General features: G+C 32.3%; 2 protein-coding genes across 4 annotated transcripts; one reads left to right on the top strand and one right to left on the bottom strand.

Annotated features, from left to right (window-relative positions):
- The first annotated feature begins 9,057 nt into the window (after positions 1-9,057).
- LOC144551591 (Exostosin family protein) lies at positions 9,058-11,346 on the top strand. Of its 3 annotated transcripts, none has more exons than XM_078299622.1 (3): positions 9,058-10,146; positions 10,221-10,540; positions 11,213-11,346. In XM_078299622.1, the coding sequence occupies exons 1-2, from the start codon at positions 9,083-9,085 to the stop codon at positions 10,537-10,539; spliced, it is 1,383 nt and encodes a 460-aa protein (XP_078155748.1). In that variant the 5' UTR covers positions 9,058-9,082; the 3' UTR covers position 10,540; positions 11,213-11,346. The 3 variants fall into 3 exon arrangements, with proteins under 3 accessions (XP_078155748.1, XP_078155747.1, XP_078155746.1); XM_078299621.1 differs by having other exon boundaries at positions 11,173-11,346; XM_078299620.1 differs by lacking the exon at positions 11,213-11,346 and having other exon boundaries at positions 10,221-10,971.
- Positions 11,347-19,724: 8,378 nt separating this feature from the next.
- LOC144552029 (protein RGF1 INDUCIBLE TRANSCRIPTION FACTOR 1-like) lies at positions 19,725-20,978 on the bottom strand. The gene is made up of 5 exons (XM_078300135.1): positions 20,909-20,978; positions 20,619-20,801; positions 20,448-20,522; positions 20,208-20,345; positions 19,725-20,119 (listed from the first exon to the last, which is right to left on the bottom strand). The coding sequence occupies exons 1-5, from the start codon at positions 20,909-20,911 to the stop codon at positions 19,877-19,879; spliced, it is 642 nt and encodes a 213-aa protein (XP_078156261.1). The 5' UTR covers positions 20,912-20,978; the 3' UTR covers positions 19,725-19,876.
- Between the last annotated feature and the right edge of the window lie 1,111 nt (positions 20,979-22,089).

The raw sequence follows: 22,089 nt of genomic DNA, 5'->3' as shown, positions 1-22,089 counted from the left end.
GGATAGGATCGATGACATGTCATGCGGATAAGCACGGATCTGAAAAGACCCGAATGCCCTCGGCCCGAATACAAATAATATTCGTATAATTATTCTGAACAATTATATATATATTTCTTCGGTTGTTTGTTTCGGTATCGATGATGTGTCATCTGGATAGGATCGATGACATGTCATGCGGATAAGGACGAATCTGAAAAGACCCGAATGCCCTCGGCCCGAACACAAATAATATTCGTATAATTATTCTGAACAATTATATATATTTTTCTTGCGGTTGTTGTTTCGATAATTTATACAATGTGTCCTGCACATTTATAAATTAACCGGTTAACTTTTATACAACGTGTCACACACGTTTATAAATTAACCAATGTTTTTGCTTGTTATTTTTACATAACATTTATAATTTAATTATAACACGTATAATTAATTATAACCATCTTACTATTGATCATAACCAATTTATAATCAATAACAATAAGATTCTCCGATTAACTCCTATATGGTGTGACCCAATATGATCTGTGTTATGTTGGTCAATAGAGTTAAAACTGTTTTAACTTCTATAATCATGGGTGGCATCTGGCAACACATCATGACCATCCAATTACACAGATGATGCTGTACTGTACAATATCACGATCCAGTAAACAATTTACTTGTGTCTGTTCTTCTGTCTCATAGCTATCAGATCAGTTTCAAGGTAGATGTGTGTCATCCTTGCTAACTGAATCTTTTCTTGATCTTGAGCAGATTATCAAATATAATTACTCTTGTAATTATACCGCTAGCAGATAATCTAACTCTATCAAGGGGCCCAGTGATGCTATAACTCGTATAGAGATACGAGGGACAAATAGTATTCTTGGTAAACTATCACTTCCTCAGCTAAGCTATACATATGGAAAAGCTACCGTTATGACTGCTTTTTACGGACAACGGTGGATAACAATCACACATACATATTTCTCAGTGGGAACGATAAATACCTCATACTGTAGAACGTGACACTGAATGAAAACATAAATGACACGAACACAATTCTATTTAATGTTTCATTCGGGGTCTGTCAAATACCATGTTCCTAGAACATGTATCTATGTGATTAAAATGACATCTCGTGTCAGGTGGTTTGTAAAACTTAACCATCTTTTAATCCACATACTAACCTTATCGCGGTAATTAGTGTTCCTGCTAATTACCTTGGTCAGTGACATTTTAAGAGTATATATCATCTATATTATGGAGTTTCACAATTTCAGTCATGAACTCGAAATGATCCATAAATTTAATAATACTCAAGGCAACAAAATGATATATAAATAAACATTCAATTCATGAACAAAGCTTTATGATAAATTATCGTATTATTGACTTCTAGATTATTATAAACTAACAGAACAGGCCCTAAATTATTCAACATTTGTGGCATAAGATGAGATTTGGCAGAATTGTAGGGAGATGTGAAGGGGATTTCTAAAGACAGTGGAAACTGATATAAGGGGATCACTTGAAATTTGAAAGAGATTTGGATATATACAGTGAAGGGAACTTTCACCTGCCCATCTATCAAGGCAAAAATGAGTGCATTTACCATTTCCTACTGATCTATTAATACCAAGTTCTACTATATGTTTTATAAATAAAATATCAGACCAGAAGGAGGAATATCTATTGATTGAAATTATGAAGGGCCATATTTGTCTTTTAATATTTCCTTCCATTTACCTGAGATAGTTGAATCCTTAAACCTAAAGTATCATTCCTTCTTTCTAATTTCATTACCCCTAGGCCACCTTGATCCTTACCAAGGTATACTTGCTCCCATTTGACTAGGTGATATTTTTTCCTAAATGGAGGAGTTATTATGGTAAAAAAAAAATTCTTCTAATTTTATCTATTTGTTGTCTAATATTAACAGGGAGTCTATAAATGAACAACCAATATAAGAGAATTGCTAATAGAACATAATTTAACATGTTAAATTTTGCCACCTAAAGATAGTAAATTTCCTTTCTAGGCTTGTAATTTATTTTCTACTTTGTTAATCAGGGGCTGCCGATCTTGAGTTTGAATTTTTTTTTTTTTTTTTCTTTCCAGTGTAAGGGGACATCTAAGGAAGTAATAGGTAGTGAAGATAATTGACAGCTTAGTTGATTTTCTAAATTTAAAGCAAGATCATTAGAGTTATTTAAGGGTAATAACGTACTTTTATTGAAATTGATTTTTAATTCATAAGTAGATTTTTTTTTTTTTTTTTGATTCAAAAGGCCCGTAGGCTTAGAAGTGGGTTTCAAACGTCTATAGAATATTAAATAAGGATCCACGATGCCCCCTCAAACCTCCAAGAGCTTGAATTTAGGAGTGTCCGTTCTCTTAACATGGCACGAATCTCAAAGCATACCCCCTAAGTCTAGCAGCGGATTGAAATTAGACCGTCAAAAATTAAATTTAGAAAACTTAGAAGCAGAGGGGCCTACAAGATACGTCAACGTCACCAGCTGACATCGCTGTTCGCAGCCACTGTTATTTTAAAATAACAAAAGACAAATGTGATTTGTTTTAAATAACACAAGACAAATGTGATTCTGTTTTTTTCTGTTTTGTTTTATTAAAGTGGCCCCATTAATATTGTGTCAATGTCAATGAGCCGTCTAATTAGGTGACGAAGGTCGTTTGGAACTTTTAATTATAATCGGAAGGTTAAAATTGAATACTTAGACATCAAATATTAAATGGTTCTAGGTACCATTAATTCCTTTTTTTTTTTTTTTTTCTGAAATCTTAATTAACTGAGGCATAATTTGTATCTAATGTCAGAAAATATATCCATGCTGGCACTAAATAACTTTAAAATACGTAATGGTGGAGAGTTTTAGACAAGTAATTAATTTGGTAATCTTGTTAATCGTAAAAATAACTTGATTGAAAATTCAATAATTATAATATAATCTATACATTACGCTCATCATAAATTCATCAAATAATTTAAAATTTTACAGCATTCTACATTTAATAAAATTTTTAATGAAATATCAAATTACATTAAAATTATATGAAAAATTATAATTTTTCTTTGTTCACTCTCTAAGCCATGCATAGTACATGACCAAATCAAAATTCACTTACCATCCAATTGTAGACTAGAGAGGATTTTTAATTAAGAATGTTGATAAACGCGGCAAGACTCGGTACAAATTTAATAAAATGTCATATCACATTAAAAATATATGAAATTAATATGAGGAAGGTTCAAATGCATTCATTTTTTATGCCTCCATCGTATCTCTATTTTTAAAAGCATTAATAAATCAAAATAATCATAAACGTTAAAATAAAACCGTTGAATGTGATCTATGTTATTTTCTCTATGTGCTCATAAAAAATATATCACGTTTCGATTTTATTTTCATGTGAATCAATCATTTAAAAAATCAACGTCTTGAAATTATCCACATTAGTATATTTTTACAAGCTCTTGATGACAACCAAAATAAAGTTCAAATGTCATAAATTTTTACACTGCATAGATAAAATGATTTAAATCATATCCAACAGTTTTATTTTGACTATTTAGTTTTAAAATTTAATTTATTAAAATTCTTTTAAAGAAAGGTATGATGGAGACACAAAAAATGAAGACATTTGAACCATTCTCAATTAATATACCCCATGGGTCATAATAATGACTTGATATTTGGTGATTTTAAACAATATTTAATGATAAAGAATTACTTCATGCTTCTTAGTTCACTCATATGCCATAGACATGATCCAGTCGAAATTCATTATGCGCGGCAAGATTTGGTAAAAATATGAGGAACAAATTAACCTTGAAACAATTTTCCTTCTTAAAGTTTTATTATTATTGTTGTTTTGTCATTGATAAACTGTCTTGGGTAAATGTGAAGAGTGCTAGGAGCAACTTTTTTTTTTTTTTTTACCTTATTTAATCAAATCTTTCATATGTTGTGATTTTTTTAATAGAAGAATACTTGTCTTGGTACGGAATATTTTTGTCTTGAATTCACGCATCATGTATAGTGTGTTACGTTATTTTATATTTTTGGGGGAGCTTCATGTATACCCCTAAAAAACTTGGAAATTGAGTATATTCATAATATAATATTTATCTTTCAAGTTTCAAAAACTCACAAATTTATTCATTTTATTGTTTTACTATTGAAACTCATTTAAAATTTATAAAGTATCCATATTTTACATTTTTGTACTTCTGACACTTACACAAGCGTATACTTAAATGTCATTGTATAAGCGTGAGGCGTCAGAAGTAGATAAATGATCAATTTTCCCTTGGAAACTGTTCAATTAGAAGACCGTCATTTTTCTATAACACACTACATTTTTTTTATATTATTAATGAAGGGTAAGATATGGGTACTTTATAAATTTAAAATTAATTTTAATAGAAAAGACATTAAAAGAGTAAATTTTTGAGTTTTTGAAGTTTTAAAATGGTAAATATGATATATATTACGAAGTTTTTAAAGGGAAAATATGTAATTTCAAAGTTTTTAAGGGATGTACATAAAATTCCCCTTATATTTTTGTACGTGTGGGATCTACAAAAATTCAAATTTATATGAGATTCATATTTGACATAATTCTATATATATAGAATTCACGTATAATTTATATCAATAAAATGACATTTACAAGCAGGGGCGGAGCTAGACTTTCAGACTATAGAAGTCAAATGTGAATGAAAGTCAAATATATAAAAAATTTCTACTACGAATGAGATCAATTTCACACTATTCATAATATTTTAATTTAAAGTATATTAAAATAGAGTATAAATATAAAAAAATTGAAAATAAATGAAGGTCGATTGACCTATTCATTCATTAAACGTGAATTCACCTCTGTTTACAAGTGAGACACTACGTACTGTCAATTGGGGCAAGCGTGAAATAAATTGTCCTGACCAATAAAATAATCTTCCCTTTGAAAACTGAAATATAACTTAAAACTAGTGTGTCGATAAAAAATTCCAAATTTTACTGCTAGTAAATGACTAAATTTTTTGTGGCTGTTTACAAATATTCAAAAAAATAATAATAATCAAAATAAATCCGTGATCTATCAGCAAAACGGATCGAAAGTTTTCTGCATGAGAGATGTTGTTTAGAAATTAAATTTTCAGCTCAATATAAAAAAAAAAAATTAAAATCTTGAAGTCTACCTTTCACTCAATTAAACGTAAAGAAATATCATTTCCACATAAGAAAAAAGAAAAAGAAAATGTCAAGCAATGTATTAACTGGAAAAAGAACTGTACTTGCTTCGTTCAAAGAATACCACATTAGATGACATTTCAATATATATATATATTTTTAATGACAAGACCACCTAACCAGAAAAACATATACAAGTATATAACTTTCAGAACCTTCTTAAGTTGCTTGACCTCAAAGTAGGAGGTCGTGGATTTGAAATTCACAAACTAAAGAAATCATCTGTATTAATGCACATGGTTTGAAATGTGTCGGATGTCTTAATTTTCAACTCATATTTTAAAAAAAAAAAAAAAAATTTGAGAACCTTCTTAGTTTTGTATTTTGAGATTTTCATTTTTTTATTAATTGGAACATAAATTTGAAAAACTTGGTGGAATCTTGATTCTGTGGGCCTGGCCAGTTATAGTAAATTTTGACACTTGAAATGTACTAATTTAGTTACAACAACGATCATCTAGATTGTCATATGCTCTGAATATATTACGTAAGCATGTTGACGTGTGGTTTCTAGAAGGATCAATAATTTCTCCAGTTTTGTATTAAGCAATGCAGATAATATTAATCCTAAGTTTCTAATGTGATTTTCAAATAATCTTTAAGATTGACACTAAACTATTTACAATTTGTGTATATTAATACGAACGGTGATGATTTTTCATTCCATACGGTAGAATATTCTACTGAATCCGACGAGGGACCACCTTAAGCATAAATGCATCCTCGACTGTAGAGTGTAGACAGCACATTCAAATGAGAGAGAGGCATGTATTGGTCGATCCGGTTAGGTGTTGATATATAATTATATGAGTTAGGCTGGGTTGCTATGGATAGCATAGTGGCCTCTATGCTACGGCTCAATATTCGAGTTTTCAAAATTCAAACGGTCGATCCGAACCGTTCATATTATTCTCCATATTAATATCTGCTTGGAGACCAAATTTTATAATTTTCTGAATTTTTTTACTATTTATTAAGCCACTTTGAAAATCGCTAATCCAACGGTTTTACTGTTTTGTGCAGCCACCGTTGGATCAACAATTTTGTAAAATACTTAATAAATAGTAAAAAAATTCATAAAAATGTAAAATTTGGTCTCCAAGCAGATATTAATACGGAGAATAAGATGAACGGTTCGGATCGACCGTTTGAATTTTGAAAACTCGAATATTGAGCCGTAGCATAGAGGCCACTATGCTATCCATAGCAACCCAGCCTAACTCTAATTATATATAGAAACATTTTTGTTAGGTTACGACGCACGTTGGCTATTATAAATTAATGTTGAGGTGGTGACGACAAATTCAACTTCTTCTTTTTAGTAAAAAAACAAACAAGAGAAAATGAACTCATTCAATCTAGCAAGCTGTCGCCAACTAATTCATAAGCCGGTTTTACGTATGAATTACGTGGATTGCATTTGGACAGCAGTCAGCAGACGTACTCTTAAAAAATATTAAAAAGAAAAGAAAAATAATGGTCGGCATTTAGGTTTGAGATTTCTCCAAAGATGAAATGGAAAACAAATTTCGACGAAAAGTATGTTTTAGTTCTCTCGCTTATGACTGTCGTCTTACTTATAAAAAGAAAAAAAGTAATATCTTCTGGGCTACAGTCCTTCAAAAATCTCCGTGTATAAAAGTCTTTCTTTTTTAGCTTAGTTCTGACGCGTTTTTAATTGTCACAATTGCCATAATTTCAACTGCTATAATTTCAAGTACAATATGTATGTTTACAGAATTATATGTGTATGTTTATATGATAATATGTGTATGTTTACAGGATAATATGTGTATGTTTACATGATATTATGTGTATGTTCACAGAAGGTGGCCCCCAACAGCTGTCACGCGTTTTTATGTTTACAGGATTTGTTGAATTAGTTTACAGAATTTAGTATTGATGTTTACATGATTTAGTATTGATGTTTACAGAATTAGTTAAAAATATCCGGAGATTTTGGAAGGACTGTTAGCTGCTTTCTTATAAAAATACACAGTACGTACTTCTTCTTCTTTTACATAATACACTCTACACTTGGAATAATTGTATTAATTGTATTCGGTTGTTTTATTTTTTAATAGATTAGACTTAAAGTCTCGCATTGCTTCGACCTTAGTTAGCAATTAATTATGATTATGAGTCACATGTAACGTATTATATTTATGCAAGGTCGCTAACGTTGGTTGTGTAAGAATTTGTCCATGTTGCATATCAGCCCTCACAAATGATAATAATTGCAATATTTTGTTTCGTAAAAATTAATTTCGTATTTTAATTGCGCATATCTCTTCCTACGTACTACAAAATTTAGAACAAAACTAGGGTGTGATGTGCTCACCAAGAGGAGCTGGTGAGCACATCTCCAAAAAGCTATCGGATTGACTATGAACTACGAATTCAAATATTGAAATTCATGTACTTCGTGAGTGATATATGCACATGCAAAAATTTTAAAGTTTCAAATTTATTTAGCACATGATTAAGCGGTTTGGATACTTGGCTTCAATAGAAACTAGAGTTACAATCAGGGTTCTAAACAGCTAGTTTTAGTTGCACAATAGCTGATTTTGACTTTTTTTTTTTTTTTTTTATCGGAGTTCTAAATAGCTAGCTATCGTTGCGCAATAATTGCGCCATAATTTTTTCGGACCTTAAGAGCGATGACGCGATAATCGCTATTTAGAACCTTGATTACAATTAGGTTTTGTTCTGATGTGTGGAGCAGTTTTTTTTCCACGGATAAAATTTCCAAAGTTGTTCGGAAGAAAATATCATATTATATTTATTTTTATTGAAAAATAAAATTCACTCGTTCTATTTTTTTTTTCCATGAATGCTCGTTTATCTCTTTTCTTAAAAAATTGAGCAAATGATATTCTTTGTTAACTTTGTTTTACTTTTATGTCTTTAGTCATTTTATTATTAATCATCTTAATAATCAATTTGTTAATATAATTTGTATTTGATTTCTTTGATTTTTGAATAACAAGTTTGTGAGCAAAATCGTAGTAAATAAATAATATTTAATTAGTATTGTATATTATTGTTTAATAAGTTTTATTTAATTATATTAAGAGTAGAACTAGGATGTTCCTAAGTTCATCAAGGCTATTTGTGAACTCAACTCTAAAATCTATTAAATTGGCTTCAAACGACGAATTTAAACCGTTGAAATCCTTCTACCTTATAAGTGATGCGTTTACATGTGAAAATTTTAAAGTTTCGAATTAATTTATTATAAAGTAAAGTGCTCAAAATTAGAAGGTTTATAAATTAATTTTAATGCATTCATTTTTTGGACGCCTCTTGACCAATTGACTCTATACAAAATTATTTTAAAATTTAAATTTTTTTGCATGTAGATGCATCACTCGTAAGGTAGAAGGATTTAAACGGTTTGAATTCGTCATTGAAAGCCAATCCGATAGATTTTAGAGTTCAGTTCACAAAAGGACTTGGCGATCTTAAGAACACCCTAGTTCTACTCTTATATTAATATTATTATTCTTAGAAAGAAATATATAATTTCCAATAACTTTTTTTAACGATACAACTAAAATTTATTTCAGCATTGTTCTTAAAATAATTCTAATATTTTATCATGAATTGGAGTTTCGTAAATAATTTATAAATTTCTATATCCGTAAAACCCATCAATATAATTTCGTAACAATGGACTTGGCGGCCCACTTCCGACTAATATCTAAAGAGCAATATTAGGAGCCTGATAATATCCACTTGGCCCGGCCCATAAAACAAGCTTCCTTTCCAAAACTCTCTCAACTAGCATCTCTGCAAGATCCTGTCTGTCCCCCGCCATGGCAAAACCAATCCCCATTCCCCCTCCCCTCCTCTTCCTATTCCTTTCCTCCCTCAGCATTACCACCTCTCTTGCCGACTCCTGCGCTGGTCGTCGGATCCACATCCTCCCCCTTCCTCCCCGCTTCAACTCCGACCTCCTCCTCTTATGCAATGCCTCCTTCCTCGCCCTCTCCGACTCTCAACCTTTTTGCGAATTCGTCGACAACCACTTCCTCGGACCTCGCATTCTCGACCGATTTCCCTGCTGGTTCCGCACTGAGCCCCGCTTCCTCGAACCGTTCTTCTACCACCGCCTTCTCTCTACCTACCCCTGCCTCTCCGCCTCTGCTGCTGACGCCGACGCCATCTTCCTTCCTTACTATGCCTCCCTTGACGCCCTTCCTTTCCTTTATTCGCCTCCCCTTTTCAATTCCTCCTCTCTCCACGGCCTTGCACTTTACCAGTACCTCCATTCGAACCATCCCCAGGTTCTCTCTCGCCACCATGGCCATGACATTTTTCTCATCCTTGCGGGTGTGGCATGGGATTATAACCAGAACCCAGAGGCCAATCCGGTTTCTTGGGGCACCTCCTTTTTGCGCCGTCCTGAGTTTGTGAATTTCACCATGTTAACCCTCGATTCACGGCCATGGCCATGGCAAGAACATGCCATCCCACATATGACTTCATTTCATCCTTCTTCCTTGCCTCGGCTCAATGACTGGCTCTTTCGTGCTGCCAGGTCGATACGTACAACTCTAATGCTCTTTGCAGGAGGTCGCGCGAATGTAAAAGCTGCTGCCTCCCCCACTTCCCGGCCCAACATTCGATCCACCATCATCTCTCAATGTGCTAACCGCACCGATTTATGCACTCTAGTTGACTGCTCTGCAGGTGTGTGTACCAATGACCCGCTCCTCTCCATAGTTCCTATGTTGAAATCTAAGTTTTGCCTCCAGCCTCCAAGTGACACCCCGACCCGTCGGTCTGCATTCAGCTCCATTATTGCCGGGTGCATACCTGTGTTCTTTGAGGTGTCCTCGGCAAAGAAGCCATATGGGTGGCACCTGCCAAAATCAAGGTATGGTTGTCCTGAAGCACTGTATGAAACATAAGACTGAATGGGAAAATTTAATTACATTCTCTCTTTGATAGGTATGATGAGTTCTCGGTCTTCATACCGAAAGAGGAGGTCGTATTTGGTGGGGTACATATTGCCGATGTGCTCGAGGCAATTCCTGAGGAGAAGGTGAGGAGAATGAGGGAGAGAGTATTGGAGATGGCGCCTAGAGTTATGTACATGGAACATGGAGGTGGTGACGATTTTAAAGGTGTGAAAGATGCGTTTGATTTGGCGATTGATGGGGTTCTTAGACGGCTGCAGAGGCGAGTCGAGGCAATTAAGGAGGGGGATCCAAATCAGATATATTTCATTGACGACGATGAGGAGGATCAGAAAGCATTTGGATTTTGAGGTTATTGTGATTGTTGCTTTCCTTTTCTAGATTAATTGTGATTAGTCACACTAAATAGGTGGTTGAATGTTTGCTTGAACTAGGTTTACTAACTACTGCCCAGATTTTTTTCTTCTTTAGTGTTATCTTGAGATTTTGAAGGGTGCGTTATAAAAGATAGGAGGGAAGAGATGGAGAGTACAAAATACCCAGTACCATTGCCTCGTCAAGTTGACATTTTAGGCATAAATGGGGACACCATGCTTTGAGTCCTTGTATAAATTTTCCTAGTTATTTTCTCTCAAAGTTAGGATGCAATTATTTTTTCATCGAAATCCTCTTTTGCCTCTCTCCCTCCCTTTAAAACTCGGCAAAACTAAAGGATTAGTTCGACTTCCATCAGCTTTTGTATGCGATGTGGTGAACTTAAATAAAGGTAATAGATTTTGTCCATCTTTATCTCCCATCTTGTTATTGTTCACCGGTAAACTGGTATGCACTTATGCCACAGGTGACACCACCATGGAATCTGCACAATTTCAATTTTTGCTATTTTTAGTCTTTTGGCATCTCTTTTTGTAATCCTCTTATATAAATGAATTCAAAGTGCAAGCATTTTGTGAAGCTGATAATTACTCTTCTTAATTTTATAGTGCTCATAAAAGTTTTCTTTTGGTTTTGCATCAAGGACAGCATTTAGTTTAGAGAGAAGTCCTGGTGGCGAGTTTATCAGAATGATCATACTAAGATCTTTTTCTTTAAGAAATTCTTAAACCTAGTCATTATGATCTTTGCTAATATTGCAACAAATATATTCATTTTTTTCATCTTGATTTTTTAATTTGTGGAAACTCTGTAGGAAGGAAGGCAAATGCAGCATAAATGTAAAAGTACAGACTCATAATAAGTACCGTGAACAACCAAATTATTGCAATTGTTTCCTACAATTTGAATGTCAACGTGTTCGATTTTGATAAATTGGAAGGAAAAATAAAGGCTAAATTTCGTGGGAGGTTACTAAACTTTGTTTTTTTGTTACTAATTAGTCATTTAAGTTTGATTTATTTCTCTATAGCTACTGAATTTATAATTTTTTCTAATCAAGTCACTTTATAATTTTTTCTTTCAAAAAATTAATAATACATAAATTTTCCATTTAGTATTTTGAACGGAACAAGTATATTTAGTTAATATTTTCTATTAATATTTTGGATGAAAAGGTTGTAAAATTACTTGATTCGAACAAATTAAAAATTTAGTGGTTATAAAATGATAAATCAAACTTGAGTGATCAATTCATAACAAAGAACAAAGTTTAGTGACTTCTAGCAATTTTTTTTCTTTTTTTCCTTTGTGATTCGTTTTTTTATTCCTATTTGGTTTGATTCTAACGGGGGTGTTGGGTAGCCTTCCTTAAGACATGGTAGATTAAGAATTTAAACCATACTAAGGAGCACTTGTTCGGCAAAATAATAAGATTAAGAATGAAGACTTACTATGAGTAAAATATGTGTATATTATTGTAAATACCTAGATACTCTTACAATTTTCTTATTATTTAATTTAATTATCTTTCTTCAACCGTTTTATTACAATTAACAAGTAATTAAATTTAGCTAAAGTTATTAGTTAATTAAATTAAGAAAAGCAATCAGTATCTTGTTTTGAAAGATCACGTGGTCAACAAAATTATTTTATTAAAAACAAAAAAATAAATTTTAAAAGATAGAAAAACAAATATCAAATACAGTAAAAATTATTTCTTAGGAGATCCTCAAACTACCTAAAAAAAAAACAAAAATGCAATTATTAACTTTATTTACATACTATGCAAAGTTATTTCAATAATAAAAAAAAAAATCTTTTTGAAGCCTTGAAATCAAAATCCTCCCTGACAAAAAAACATAGGTAAAACCAAAATCTAATACAGTGAGATTTGTGTTTGAACTATGATGACGCAACGACTTAATAGTAAGATTAAATAAGGTGAAGATTGGATAATTAGCAAATACAGAAGCTCAGAACAAGGGTTTAACAGAGGTTTCAAATCTAATTTCTTGAAATTGCTCAATACACAAGAATAAAAACTTTGAATAAACAAAGTGAATTTCTAAAGAGAAGGAGAATACCTATCAATTGGGATGTTTATAGAAAGAGCTTCACGAGACGAAGCTATCTATAGTGCTAGACTCATGAGTATGTTAATTGAGAGCCGATGATGTTGGATAGAGATAGGAAAATATTTTTATTATTGTGCCTAGGATTCCGTGCTTTCATTTGGGGAAGAAAGAATGAAAAACAATAAAGAAATAGGTTGCTCCTTGAGGAGGGGAGGCAATTTATACAGAACACTTTTCAATTTTTACAGAACATTTTTTTTGAAAAGACCATTTTATCCTTCATTTAATAACTAAAATATATAGCTGATGGCTCACTTGATTGGCGGACCAAGCATTGAATAATCATGATGACACGTGTCATCTGAAAAGCATCAAATCAAGCAGGGCCATTTAATATTAAAATAAAATTTAATTTCAAGTCCGTTAGATTATTAAGTGAAATTGATATTTTTAAGTCCGCTGAATAATTCTTATTCAATACAAATGTTATTTTTTGAATTTTACAGAAAGATTTATTATTTTCATTTAATTTAATTTAATATTTTTACATGTTATTAATAAAAATTTCAGAATAATTTGGTTTCTTTACGTTTTCAATTAACGATTTAATTATTTCTATGAGATATAAATTTTTAGAGAATTCATCTATTTTTAAAAATAAAAAATTCTGTTCATATCCTCTCGATTCTCTTTCTATACCTAGCCAATCTTGAGTCCGAATTCACTGAAGGGTAAAATGGTCTATCCAAAAAAAGTGTCATGTAAAAATTGAAAATTGTTCTGTATAAATTGCCTCCCCTTGAGGAGCTGTACAGACTCGGGTTATAATGGGTGAAAAAAAAAACCAAAAGTTGGTCCAAGGATCTCTTAGGTGTGCTCGAGAGAGTTTTTTTTGTAAACCATAAATAATTAAATGAATTTTACGGAACTAATATGATGGTTTTTTTTTTTGAAAAATTATAAGGACTGTGGGATTTCCACGGTCTCACAATTGCCTTCTTTCCAGACCGTGGGAATCCCACGGTCTCAACCTTTTTTTTTCGGTTTTCTCAATTCTTCGCAATTGCTGCACAATTTCTACCGCATGAGATCCCTATTTTTTTTCTTTTTTTCTCCGGACCGAGTGGTCTGCACGGTCTACACAAAATTTACTCCAGACCGTGCGAACGGTCTGGTCTTCTTTTTTTTTTTTTTGACGGTTCAGTCCAGTTTTCAATAATTATTAGTTTGACGATTTTTTTTAATATAAATATCCACAATTATGAATAAATGATTAGAATAAATGGTTTATGTAGTAATTGTAGTATAAATAAATGGTTTATGTATAATTTTTTCTTTTTGTAGTATAAATAGTTTATGTGTATTTTTTTAGTAGTATAAATGATTTATGTTGTAATTGTAGTATTAAAAAATAGTTTATGTAGTAATTTATTTGAATGTAGTTTTTTTTAGTATGCATGTAGTAATTGTTAAATGATTTATTTATTTGCATGTTGTATGTAGATGCATGGTTTATGTGCATGTAGTTTTTTTTAGTGTAGATGATGCATGTAGTATTTTTTGAATTATTTATTTTGTAATTATGTAGATGCATGGTTTATTTGCATGTAGTTTTTTTTTTAGTGTAGATGCATGTAGTAATTGTTGAATGATTTATTATTTGCATGGTTTATGTGGATGCAAGGTTTATGTGCATGTAGTATTTTTTGAATTATTTATTTCGTAATTATGTAGATGCATGGTTTATTTGCATGTAGTTTTTTTTTAGTGTAGATGCATGTAGTAATTGTTGAATGAATTTTTTATTTGCATGGCTTATGTAGATGCATGGTTTATGTGCATGTAGTTTTTTTTAGTGTAGATGATGCATGTAGTATTTTTTGAATTATTTATTTCATAATTATGTAGATGTATGGTTTATTTGCATGTAGGTTTTTTTAGTATAGATGCATGTAGTAATTGTTGAATGAATTTTTTATTTGCATGGTTTATGTAGATGCATGGTTTTTGTGCATGTAGTTTTTTTTAGTGTAGATGCATGTAGTATTTTTTGAATTATTTATTTCGTAATTATGAAGACCAGAACGAACACTGAAAAAAAAAATGAAGACCGGACCGTCCGCACGGTCTGGAGTAAATTTTGTGTAGACCGTGCAGACCACTTGGTCTGGAGAAAAATGGAGAAAAAAAGAAAAAAAAATAGGGATCTCCTACGGCAGAAATTGTGCAACAATTGCGAAGAATTGGGAAAACCGGAAAAAAAAATGGTTGAGACCGTGGGGTTTCCACGGTCTGGGGAGAAGGCAATTGTGAGACCGTGGGGTTCCCACGGTCCTTGTGGTTTTTCAAAAAAAAAAAAAGCCATCATATTGATTTCGTAAAATTCATTTAATTATTTATGGTTTACAAAAAAAATTCCTCCAGAGAGGGGTAGAAGATCTTCATTAAAGGGAAAAAAAGGGGAAAGCTTGAAAACAACGGTCTGCTCACGTCGTTTACTTGTCAAGTGTATGCAGAAAAAAGTTATTTTAGAGTTCAGATTTTTTAATCATTCTTACTCATTTAATCTAATTTCTCATACATGTCAAGTGTATGCAGTTTGTCAAAGAACCGTGCACAATCTCCAATTCCTAATAAATAAGTCAACCTAAACGAACAAGGTGCAGAGGGACAGATTCGAGTAGATGGGTTAGAACGGGACGATCTTCGCCTCAACTTATTTCTCTACTCATTTGGAGACCAAAAGCATAGTTTGAGTTATTGGATGTTGAACCCAATTGACTAACGCTTTTCTCGCAAGGTACTTTCCACCTATAATGACCACTGATTATTGCACAAAGATAAATGGATGAAGAATCTAATTTCTAGTATAGGTCAAGTGTATGCGCTTTCTGACACACACAACACACTCTAAATTGTATGTCAGCGAAATTTTATGTACAATATTTATTGTATTTGTTGAATGTAGCTAGTGGATTACTTAGTAGCTTCTACTAAGATTTTCAAAAAAAGAAAAAGAAAAAAGAATGTAGCTAGTGGATTAACAATACCCGGGTCGGGTATACCCGACCATACCCGCCCGTGCCCGCCACCCGGGGTACCCGTGCCCGAGCCCGGGTATGGGTCGGGTACTCGGGTACTCGGGTACGCGGGTACGGGCATAAACCGGACCGGACCAGTTTTTTTGGACCAATACCCGACCATACCCTACCCGAGTTTATCCGTACCCGACTATACCCGTACCCTAGTACCCGAGTACTGTTCATCCGAATTCAAAATTCAAAAATTATGTTTTTCCCTCCCAGAAAAAAACAGAAAAAAAAAAGCAAAAAAAAAAAAACAAAAAAAAAAACCAACAAAAAAACAGAAACAAAAAAACCAAAAAAAAACAAAAAAATATCCGTACCCGCCCTACCCGTCAAGAGTACACGGGTACGGGTATAGGACAGGTAGGGTGTGATTTTTGAAAAATATACCCGACCATACCCGTACCCGTCCTACCCGTACCCGAGACGTACCCGTACCCGTACCCGTCCCGGGTATACTCGGGGTACCCGTACCCGCCCGCCCATTAAACCTCTAAATGTAGCATGGATAAATTTATAAACATGTAGATTGAAGTTTTTGTGATTCATTGACAAGTATTGAGAGAGAGTAGTCAAGTTAAAATTTAGAAACAATAATTGGCAAGCATAGTACGCTTTAAGATGCAAATTTTGTTACATCAATGCGAAATAATTGTGTGACCTATCTGAACATTCATCGTTCGATTTTTTCAGCTCGTAGATAAATAATATATGTAATATGAGACGGGATCCGATTACCACAATTTTGAGTTATCACAATTATTTTTTATATTTTTAAAGTCCAATTCGTTGATCCAAACCGTTCAACATGATCTCCACAATAAAATGTGCTTCCAGATCAAATTTTACATTTTTTTTTTAAAGTTTTTTTTACTATTTATTAAGATGGGTACAAAATTCAATGGTCTGAACTTGACTAGTCTTTGTAAAATGTAAAATGTAAAATTTGATCTGCAAGCACATTTTATTGTGGAGATTTTGTTGAACAGTTTGGATCGACGATTTAGACTTTGAAAATGTAAAAAATAATTGTAATAACCTTGTGGTAACTCAAAATTGTAATAATTGGATCCCTTCTCATGTAATATATATCTTGTACATATTTTTAGTTGATGTCAATTTATAGGTTCGTAATAAAATTCGCCATGCTTAGTACTGTACATGGCATAGTGTCCATTGATTCTACCAAAATAAATTTGCACAGATCGAAGTTAATTTATTCGTTTGAATTAGATTTCAAAATAGCATTCTTTTGTACTTTGAACTAGATTTCAAGCTTCCATAGTCTTATTTTTCAACCATTAAGTATATTTTGACAAATCAAACTGAATTAAAGCTCCTATTATTATACGGGTTATGGCGTATAATATTTTATGCAAGAAATTGATAACATGTTGCACCTAATTTATTTTTTCAACATTTCGATCATGTTATTTTGCAGTTCAAAATTTGAAACAAACTTTTTTTTGTGAATATTTAAAATTGAATAAGTTCTAATTTTTATTAAAAGGAGCCTTTTGGATCATGTAGATACTCTGAGAAGATACACAAGGCTTGATAGATGTACTTCGGAATAAGAATAAAAATATGTGATCTAATATAATTGAAGTACAAAGTGTACTTCCACCGAATCTAATTATGCATTCGCATGTTAAATCTAAAGATCTGAACGTCTATACCAAGCGCAGTACGGATTAGACTATTATAAAATAAGATAAAAGAAAATGTAAATAATGACTAGTTTTTATTCATATAATTTTTATGTGTGTACGATAATAAATAGACATCTAAATTAATTACAATAATAATTGGATAGATGAAGATGAACCATATTTCTTTGAAGAGAAGAATAAAAGTGATTAATTTATTCACCTCAATTTTAATTTTTATGTCAGGCGTTACAAAACAGAAATTCACATAATAAATAGACATCCACATTTATAATTTATTCATTGACAAAAAAATAGAGTTGTTTTTTTTAAAAATTTTTTGGAAAATGCTGACTTTTTGAGCAAATAAAAAACATTCTTAATAAGAGGAAACCATAAACCAGGGTCTTTTTGCCCATTTTACTGGTTTACAAATGCAAATTTAATGCTGATTTATCTTTCCTTTTTTTAGATAAAAAGATAAAGATTTAGACTTTCAAATTCTATTTGATAATTATTTAGAATCCTTTATTTGAATTTTGAAATCACAATCTTCTACACATAAAGTGTTGCACTTTACCACTAAATATCATAAATTTGAAATCTGAATAAAAAAAAAACTCTACGTAGACACTAAATAAAATAAAAAGAAGTTGAAATTGAAAGGCTGGAAACTCTACTGTTCTATTAAAAAAACATTGAAATTCTGATTTCTCTGTTAGCACATGAAAATTTATCACGTTTGCTAGAAGACAATTTTGTCATGTACCAAGAAGTTTCAAATACCACCTGTTCTTGAGTTCTTCTATCAATTTTCTTTCCAATATTTTAGATCACTTTTATTTCCTGGAATTAATGCAAAGGTGCAGTAGCCTTTCTGTCACTGTGCTATTGTTTGAACCCCTGCAAAGCTAGCAGAGGCTGAGGATCCTGTTCATAAATAAACAAATAACAAAAAAGGAAAAGGAAAAGGAAAAAAATATAAGGTTTATGGTAGACAGCTGTAAAACAATCAAAGAGTGTTTTACTTGGAACCATGAAATTTCTCCTCGTAAATTACAACATATACAGAGGAGGGAAGGTGAAAAATTAAGTTCAAAATCTATATCACAATAAATTCAACCCCGCAGTAACTACAGTCAAAACAAAAAGAGTAATTGCACACACGGACACACCCAAGATCCATTTTGGCATTTTGTTTTCATAATGCATGGATTCATGATTTTATGTACATCTGATTAGTGTACATCCATTAGTTATTATAAATTTTCTATTATACAAACAAATAGAATTTACCATTTTTTATGATATCTAAGTCAACCCGACAGCATATCAGAGAAAAGAAATAAATAAAGACGAGAATATCTAGTTATCTACCCAACAGAAACGAACTTAAACAAGTGATATTTCAGCGGCTGAGCTACAAGTACCGGTGTTTTAATATTCGGTTTATATGTAGTACCGCATATGCGGATTTTTATACGGACTTATATATACAGATTTGAAATAAGAATTCATATATATATATAAACAAGTATACGGTAATATGTGGTATAAACTACTGTAACCGGTATATTTATCACTGTTAATACACTCTAAACCAGTATTTTTATCATTGTTAATACACGCTAAACCGCATATTCAGACTAAATATAAATTTTCTATTCAGATTGCAACCGAATATTTGGCCGAATAGACCGAATATTACTACATTGACAAGTACTGAAGTACATTGACTACTGCCTTAAAGATTTCGAAAACTGATTATTTTTTATATTTATGTTTTCATTTTTTAAATCTAATTACTTTGATCCCAACCATTCAACATAATCTCAATATAAAAATATACTTTTTTATAATTATCTAAAAATTATAGTACAAAAATTTAAAAAGAATATAAAATTTTATCGTACAATTTTATATAAAAATCATATAAAATGGTTATGAGTGACGGTTTAGACTTTAGAAACCAAGTCATGTATCATAGTGCCGACTAATTTGGCACCTTGAAAATTACCCTTGCCTCACTCATTAGAAATGTTAATATATAGTCATCCCAAACTCAAGAACTAATATTTGATCCAGTGACAAAGATACATGATCTTTATGTGAGAGATCATAAGTTCAAAATTCAGATAAAGAAATTTTTTTGTTGTATAATAAAAATATTAAATAGCCAAGTAGCTTGATATCCAATTTTACTCTAAAAAAAAAACAGTTGTCCCAAACTTGATGTCCTCTCTGTTTAATTTTAGTTGAAAAGCTCTATTGATAGTTAAAAACACAACTGAATAATTAATATTTTGCACCGGATGCCTTTGAAACACTAATAGTAATACCATGGGAGATTTAAAATTACAACATTCTTCAGGGCCTATAGATGTAAAACAACACCTAAAAAGCCCCTTCAAAAAATGCAATTAATGTTTTCCTTTACAAAATTTGGGTTCTTCTTGAATCCTGTCAATTCCCTCCAAAATACAACTGTTCAGACCCAGTTGATCAGAAAAGCGGAGCCCGTACCGGAATCCCTTTCTTCCTTCGGCTCGATGCCTCCATACCGGTTGGCACCAGTACTGCCTTATTGTGCAAACTTACGGTATTGCCCCCGCCTGAACTGCAACAAGAGACCTCAGGTAACTCCAAAATGGAGTCCGATGTAAATTGACCTTCATCAATTGGCATGAAATCACATTCTCTTAATTCTCTCGCAATTCCAACACCGCACCTCATCAATTCTTTCACCTAATTGAAAAAGATTCAAACTTTGGCAAGAAATCTAAAATAGAGTAGACGAAATTGAAAACTAAGAAAGAGAGCAAATTGGCTGTACCTTGCATGAGATGCAACAGTAGATGTATTGGTCCGGTAAAGAACGATCGCAGTATCGGCAGGAATTGGCGGTACGAAAGTTGCTAGTTTGTGATCGCTCATTCAAGAATATGACTTTATGACTGTTGGTTATGTAAGACTTCAAATTGAAAATATATATTCGTCAGAATCGATTGCATCAATTTTGAGAATTTCAAATTGAGTAAAGAACTATCAAAAGAGATTGATTTTTGTCCCTAACCTGAACAGAGGAGCAGTTTATAAGCTTCTCAAATTCCGCAACTCGGACAACATCATGATACATGTACCTCCGAATCTTTTCAAAAAAAAACTTCTTAATTCAGCCCAATTATTACCCAAAACAACAAAATTAAACTGAGAAAACAGAAATTAAATTTGCATGAATATACACCTGAAGAAATCGGTGGTGGTGGTGATGGTATGAACACTGAGGGCAAAGACTGAGGCAGCAATCAAGGCAAAATATGTTCTTCTCATTTTTCTTGCCTGTTTCATGAACTGTGCATGGAGAGAAGAAATCCTTCTCTCCAAGAAGTGCTTCAAGCCAATTGGGCATGTAACTTGAGAAACCCACCTTCAAAAACACAGAGAAAGATAAAAAGAAATCTGTTAACTTTACCCCCTTGCACCAGCAATTGGAGAGAACCATGCTCTAATTGAAAGAGATTATACTATACTAACCATGTTTGCTTTCAATTCGAGGGATGTTAAATGAACCTTAAGGCGAATAGCTTACGCTTGCTTTCTTGAAGAAAGAAAGAAAGAAAGAAAGAAAGAAAGAAAGAGAGGATAAATATTTAAGCGGAACAGAGCGTAGAGGGAATGCCTCGTATACATAACAAAAATAAAAGCCCAATCTTTCTTTTTAATTACTTCAAATTCTTGCGCGGCCAATTAATGAGTTTTCCATTTTCTACCAACCAAAATCGACCTCCTTTGTATTGTATTTTCGCTCTGGCTACTGGCTAGTGTAGTGTAGTGTAGTGTGTGTGGTGACCGGAGTTTAGTAGGAAGTGAGGTATTCATGCTCAACTGAGAGTACCCATGTACAGAAACAACAATTGGTTTCGTTTATTAAAAACACCCTTGTAGGGTACTAGCTATGCTAAGCTAAGCTAGCACGGTGACTAAAACCCTAAAAAAAATGTTAAAGGTGAGGGGATTCAGGGGGTTAGGCGTATAATGACAAGACCAAAAACGGCGACTTTTCTCTCAGAGTAAAGTTCAGATTTCATGTAGTTATTTCACATAGACTTCCTATAGTAATTAGATGTGTGTATTGGAGCGTTCTGACTCGCTATAGAATAGTAACAAAGAGAATGACATAGAAAATCAGGATGCAGAGATGGAAACGACGGCAATTTGCCCCCGTTTTGGGAATGGTGCTCCCACTTTCCCACAACACTCCTGCCAGCAAATGCATTTTTATTTTTATTTTTATAAATTAATAATATTATAAAAGGAAAATAATCAAATAAAATTGACACTCACTGTACAGGCTACTTTTCATTTTAAGGACGATATCCATGTGCGACTTAAACATTTATAATAGAGATATCTAAAGTCTGAACTCTGAACTGTTTGTTTCATTGTCAGTGGCATGCTAATTTGGAAGATCTACAATAGAAAAATAATTTAGCTTGAACTCGAATAAGATTGAAGTATAGAGTAACATGTATATTAAGGATGAATTTATACAGTGGATTAATATTATCATTTTCCAAAATTTAAAAATAGAGATATAAATTCATTTTTTTTTAAAGTAGTGGTATAGCCCACCATTTCCATTAGAAACCAAGAAAGTCAAGTTTTGGTACCTCAAAGAGGTACCAATTACTTAGCCAGTATTACATCTATCTTAG

The sequence above is a fragment of the Carex rostrata genome, chromosome 3 (genome assembly GCF_964058835.1).
Source record: "Carex rostrata chromosome 3, lpCarRost1.2, whole genome shotgun sequence".
Taxonomy (NCBI): Eukaryota; Viridiplantae; Streptophyta; class Magnoliopsida; order Poales; family Cyperaceae; genus Carex; species Carex rostrata.
Note: the sequence above shows the minus strand (reverse complement) of the source record. Positions and strands in the feature narration are given on the sequence as shown.

Excerpts from the sequence above, each read along its gene's own strand:
- LOC144551591 (XM_078299622.1), top strand. The coding sequence starts at position 9,083 with ATGGCAAAACCAATCCCCATTCCCCCTCCCCTCCTCTTCCTATTCCTT. Across the intron at positions 10,147-10,220 it reads TGGCACCTGCCAAAATCAAG|GTATGATGAGTTCTCGGTCT; the intron begins GTATGGTTGTCC and ends TCTCTTTGATAG.
- LOC144552029 (XM_078300135.1), bottom strand. Across the intron at positions 20,346-20,447 it reads TAAACTGCTCCTCTGTTCAG|TCTTACATAACCAACAGTCA; the intron begins GTTAGGGACAAA and ends TTCAATTTGAAG. Across the intron at positions 20,120-20,207 it reads ACTGTTGCATCTCATGCAAG|GTGAAAGAATTGATGAGGTG; the intron begins GTACAGCCAATT and ends TTTTTCAATTAG.